This window comes from Aplidium turbinatum, chromosome 8, assembly GCF_918807975.1.
Source record: "Aplidium turbinatum chromosome 8, kaAplTurb1.1, whole genome shotgun sequence".
Taxonomy (NCBI): Eukaryota; Metazoa; Chordata; class Ascidiacea; order Aplousobranchia; family Polyclinidae; genus Aplidium; species Aplidium turbinatum.
The window spans coordinates 8730064-8736453 of NC_137479.1; the positions used below are offsets into that span (position 1 = coordinate 8730064).

Genomic DNA, 6390 nt, shown 5'->3' on the forward strand with positions numbered 1-6390 from the left:
CACTGGCGTAAGGGTACATCGTTGTCCACCAGCATAGCTCTATATTGACCATCGAAGTTGATGAAATCGACGGTAAAAGAAAGCACACTAATGAAATCATCTTTCTTGTTAAAAGAACTGACAGACTATAAAGCAACAACCTTTACCAGCAGACAGCATTCGAAGATTGTTGGCAAACCATCTTACTTTTTCTCCACCCTAATAGAGTTTACTGCACAGTGCACATATTACTTTTTTTCAAACAATTTAACAACATCATTTACAAACAGCACAAAATATAAAAAACTCACCAGGTTCAATATTATGCACTATCTTTTGTGTTGGAATGCTGTGAAGGGGATCAAGAATATTACGGTTGTTGAAAGTGGCACTGAGCAAACAGCCTCGAAAAAACGGAACTGACTTATCAAGGTAATTGGCTCCAACCGCAACATCTGAAAATTACAGACAAGAGATTGGGTCAATAGCGAACACACATGAAAGACACTTTTACCCAGTGTCCAGTTTTTAGGCAACCAAAAGCTTACCATAGCCACCGAGAAAAATCCCCAAATCAATTTCTAGCACATTGTCATCATCTATCGTCCATACTGTTTCTGACGCCACATCTTTACCATTGATTCGAAGATCAAGTCGAGAAGCAATACGCAAAACGTCCACTGTGTGCCACAAGAGATTATTGTATCTTGTGCCTAAAGGAGACTGGATGACAGTTTCACCAGCCCCAAGATTAATTTGTATCTGAAAAATTTAACAAACAGCTTTTTAAAACATTAGTTCGAAACTTGAAACTGCCGCTAACCAAACTGTATAGGGCAGACATTGGCAAATTTTATCAAGTATTTTAAATACCCAAATCAATTCGTTCAAAACTTTAGATAAATGTCCATTGTCCAAGGCAATATATTATTTTGATGATAGATAATCTATTAGCATATCTATTAGAGATGCAATTACCCATTTCAATACAACCAGCTAAGTTTCAGAGGCATGAATATATTGCACGCTAGCTTATAACTGCAACTTATCAGCAAGGCTAAAACTTGGTCCATATGCATGCAACTTTTTTGCAGAGTTGATCTCTTTTTGCAGGTTTAAACCTGGTTTTAACTGGTCAACACTAGGTTTAAACCGGTCAAAACCCAGAAAAATATTTTTATGTAGTATAATAAATGGTCGGCTACCTGGACTATCGGAATGGCCCGTTTCGGTGAGTCCGATTCGGTGAGTCTGATCCCTTAACGGGGGATTTTTTCAATTTTTTTTTTAAATTATCGGGTACCGTAGCCTAATTATCATTGCCGTTTTAGGGTTAGGGGTTAGGAGTTAAGGTTAGGGGTTAGAAGTTAGGAACTCACCGAATCAGACTCACCGAAACGGACTCACCGAATCGGACTCACCGAATAGTAGCAGACCCCTGGACTATGGGCTATGTAGGAAATATAAAAGTAGTTGTGAGTTGTGACCATTTTGATATGCAGGCCTCGAAATAGCTGGCGGCCACGGCTGCCTGAACTTTTATTCCGCCAATACCGACCTGTCAGGCAAAATTTGATGGCAAATGTTTTTCATAAAAAAATTGTTGGAATAAATTCTTGTACTTCAGTTGGCTGTGCAAATTGTTCATCGTTCTACCAAGCATTTTTTGGTTCATCAGAAACTTATTTTTAGAATGTGAATTTTCTTAATAATTAAAATACCCGTACGGTATTTTACGAACCATAAGGCGCAATTTAAATCCTTTTTTTTCCTCATAAATTGATTGTGCGCCTTATAAGCCGGTGCGCCTAATGTATGGATCAAGTAGTGCTTTATTGCCTACACTCAAAACCAGTACCGATACTATTATTATATAAATAAGCCACCGTCTTACACAATAAACTACGGTATAAGAGCAACTAACGAGTAACAACTGTGATATTCACTAGGCCCATTCTTTCTTTTGCTCATTGTACTATTGTGACTTGCTTACATTTATTAGGCATTTTTGTTTAATGAGCTTTATACGGTAACCCATACTCTCTTACACAATAAACTACGGTATAAGAGCAACTAACGAGTAACAACTGTGATATTCACTAGGCCCATTCTTTCTTTTGCTCATTGTACTATTGTGACTTGCTTACATTTATTAGGCATTTTTGTTTAATGAGCTTTATACGGTAACCCATACTCCTTAAAATACTTTGCGTTCTATAGCCCGGTGCGCCTTATGTCTGAACAAACAACTAATCAAAGCAATTTATTGACAGTGCGCCTTATAATCAGATGCGCCTTATGGTCCGCAAAATACGGTAACCAACTGATTGAAATATCAAAAATAAACAGAGAAATTGAATATTTTTTGAATAAAATTTCAAAAACTCGCCGAATAGGGCACTCGCCGAAAAAGGCTCTCGCCGAATAGGGAACTCGCCGAATCGGACTCGCCGAAACGGGCCATTCCGATAAGTTGCAAGCTTTTGGTTTAGACTATTTATATACCGTACGTCATATACCGGTATATATCATATATATGACAAAAATTCAACCAAGAGCTATGTGCATACCTTCAATCTACCACTTTTTAAACTTATAATAAAATAATCCTCTTGGCCAGCTGCAATTAAAAGTATTCCATCAAGCAGTTGTGTCTGGAATTGCAGTGACACAGTTGTATCACTGGAAAAGTCTGATATGTGTTCAAAGGTAAAGCTATTGCCATAGAAAGAAGCTGAAATAAAAGAAACTGAAAGTAATTTTTTGGTTCACTTCAAAACAATAAAACTTATATAATATATGAATTATTAGCCTATCAAAATAATTTCAAAGCAAAAATTTTACATTACCTGATGAATAGAGAGCTTCTCCAGTTATCACAGAATTAGAACACAAAAAGACAATGGAAAAAATACTGGCAAGCATCAACATTTCAACAAACTTCTAAGGCAATATTCAGCTCATTATCAAACAAATTTCATGATGCACCCTAAGGCTTGGTATATATATATTTTAAGAAGCTTGTTTTCTCTGTATATCATAATGCATAAAAACCGGGTGAAGGCTAGCTGTAGCAGACCCAGGAAACACTTGGTCATTATAGGGTGGAGTGGAAAAAACTTTTTTTTGAAATTCAAAAAAGGGGGGTCTAGATCCCTGACAAATTGGCAAAAAACAACAACAAAACTGGTTTTGGGGAGTTGCACCCCCTATTGGCCGTGCTACGGTGCTACCCCCCATTTTATAGGGGGTCACCCCCAAAATTCTCAAATCGGCTGTAACTTTGGAACTGCTGGTGCTAGGAACATGAGTTTGGTATCAAATGATGCAGAATCATAATGTTTCTATCTGCTGTAAGAAGACTTTTTGCCTTAATCTCACTAGAAAAAAAGTTTTGACAAAAAACGTATATTTTACCATGTTTTAGACAAAAACGGTAGCGCAAGCACAAGATGATGGGTAAATGCGCATGCTGTACTGCATATGCAGGTTACAGATGACTTGGATAGTTTTGCTTATTGAATTTGCAATAAATATACAGCATAGTATGCATAATATATGGTACACATGACGTAAAGAATACAAGGGTTAACTGAGAGCATGTTGGCAAGGGCAACCATTGTCTAACGGTACAGTAGTGTGACTGGTAATACAAAATAGTGCTCACGTCATGTAAACACACAGTTGCAAGTAACAGCTTTACTGCACGACGTGAGGGTTACTAACTGGACACCTGTTCAAAGTGTAGGTGCATAAAACATGACATATACAGCATATACTGTAATTGGTAGATGTAATTGGTAGATGGGTAGACTGTGATCTGCCATGAAATCATTGTCAAGGAAATACCAGCACACAGATTGATATGATTCATTGACTCAGGCGCTTGACCATTGGCCTCCCAAAACAAAGAAAAAAAGATTATAATAATTAAAGAAATAAATGTTGACTGTTGATGTCCCTCAACCTCTGTCCTGGTTTATATAATGATATATAATTATATAATTTCAATAAATGATTTATATAATGGTTTATATAATTTCAATAAATGAAACATGGCTGAAGGAAAATCAATATGGAAATTTTAAGTCACTTGATGGTTACATATTTCTAGCAAATAGTAGAAAACAATACAGAGTAGGGTGCATCGTCTCCCCCTTTTTTTTGAAACTGGTTTCGTAACATTGAGAAGTGTGTTCCACTTCAGGAAAATTTCAGCCAAAAATTTTTTTTTCGCTCAGGGACTCCCCCTTCCACTAGCGCCTGACCCCCCCAAATTGCGGACAGAAAAATCGCCATAACTCCAAAACTAAAATACTTAGACATAAAGTGTTTGGTATTAAATTCATTGTAACTATATATATGATTTGATTCAAATTTGGTGAATAAAACATATTTTACAAAGAAACAATTTTTTTGCTATTCAGTAGACACTGTTCACTCGAATACATCTAAAAAAATAGCTATGAAATGATAATGCACTGTTCGTTTTATGCATGTTCCCTCGCAAATATTATAATAATATCAATGAATGAACTAAAAATATCAATAAGCCTAAAGTGAATTCTGTTTCATTACTAATAATTATAATAATATTCAATAAAAATTTTAAAAAAGGCAGACTTTGTCTCATAGAATAGCCTTGAAAACGGCTTTAAAAAGGGGGTCCAACGAACGTTTTCATCTAGCTCCCTTCGGGAGTAGTCGCTAGAATAGATTCTTCAGGCAAACGGGGTAGTATTGGTAGTAAAGCTGTTTTAAATAATTACATTTCATGGGTATTTGAAAATTATGTGGCGATATACCGTAGTTACGCACAAAACTCAGATTTTGTCCCATAATCAAAGGCCACTTTTGAAAGTGGAGTTGCAAGCTTGTTAGATGGATGTAATGCAACAGTCTATGGTTTTTGTCGCAAGTTTGGTCTCTTAGATCTGCTTTGTTGAACCACCTGAAGAATGCTTTCAAAGTTTTGAATATTTTGAGCTGATAATCGAAAATCTGTGGCCAGCTTGACATCACGCTCGGAGCAGCCATTTATAACCGTTAACATTTCTGCTTTTGATTTGGCCAGTTTATACTGACTATCTTGTTCCCACTCTAACGTTTTTTTCAAAAAACATTGGGCGTACTTTTAACAGCTTAAAGAGATACCAGGAATCTTTACCAATCAAATCAATCAGTGAAGTGTTGGCATCAATTGTGCCTGGAAAGCTTTCCTTTACCTTTTCTTTTCAGAGGTTCCTGAATTGAACCATCAGCTGCTAGCATTTTCAACAAAGCAGTAACAATTCCTCTTTTTGTTTTCTCTGGAACACGGTAATCAAACAGAGAAAGAGGAATCATTTCTTCAGTTAAGTACCAGAGGTGGAGATTCAGCTTCTTCAAAGCACTAGAAGCTACGATGGGAACAATCTTCTCAAACAAATGTAAAGTTTTCATTAACTTCAGGTCTGCCCATGGTGCAGAAACTCCTGAACTGCAACAAAACCACCATGACACATATAGGAGGAACGTTGCAAACATTTTCAACTTATTAGTTTCTTTTGGCTGCGGAATCAAGTGTTCTTGGGATTAGCAGCATCCATTACTTCTTCACTTCAGCCCTTCCAGACAATAGTGATAACTTTATGACATAAATAACTTTAGCCAACTTCTGAGCTTTGTGAATAGCTCCTGGCTGTTTAAATTTAAATGGCTTCTTGCATGGCAATGGATAGTTGAAACTAAATAGACACAGCTCCAATAGTTCTCTGTAGTCTTCTTGAGGAAAATATCTTTCATCATTTTTTGTAAGCAACTGGGTTGCAAGAGCTACAGATTCACTGATTGACAAGCACTTGTAGCTTATGTAGGCTATCTAAATAAGGTGGGAAAGAGATGAGGTCTTGAGAAATAATGTTGAAGTGAGTACGAAAGTGAACAAACATAGTTATTTCAGGCAATCGAGATGTTTCAATACTCAGTGCTTCAAACGCATTACCTACGATTAGTTCTCCAATATGTTTTCTGCGTGCACATTGCACACCATAGCAATGACTTCTTCAATTTCTGTTGCAATTCAGCACAACCTCCAGACCAAAGGCCAGTGTTTGTTGATGTAGTGTCAATACCATGCTGATAGCACCATCAACAGAACAGTTCCATGCATCCAATAATTCAGTAGTGAAATCAGCTATGATGCTCCCAATTGATTGCTCTATTTTACTTTTAGGATTGAAAGGCACACCAAGCAGTTTGGTTTAATTTCGAGGACTGAATAGTTGATTGATGGTACAAAACTTGATTAAATCTTTAAAAAGAGACGGATCCATAACTCTTTATCTCATAGAGTAGCCTTGAATAAGGCTTTAAAAGGGGAGTCCAACTTGAACGTTTTCAACGAAATTTTTGTTTTTTTGTAAAATATGT

General features: G+C 36.6%; 1 protein-coding gene across 1 annotated transcript in view; it reads right to left on the minus strand.

The window, feature by feature from the left end:
- The window catches only part of LOC145776024 (chondroitin sulfate proteoglycan 4-like), a 36884-nt gene extending 33925 nt beyond the window's left edge, over positions 1 to 2959 (minus strand). Inside the window, exons 1-4 of the mRNA XM_082587434.1 lie at positions 2829 to 2959; positions 2550 to 2713; positions 528 to 741; positions 291 to 434 (exon numbers count right to left, since the gene is read on the minus strand). Coding sequence (XP_082443560.1) covers positions 291 to 434; positions 528 to 741; positions 2550 to 2713; positions 2829 to 2910 — 604 coding nt within the window. The 5' untranslated portion in view covers positions 2911 to 2959. The remainder of the gene's footprint in view (positions 1 to 290; positions 435 to 527; positions 742 to 2549; positions 2714 to 2828) is intronic.
- Between the last annotated feature and the right edge of the window lie 3431 nt (positions 2960 to 6390).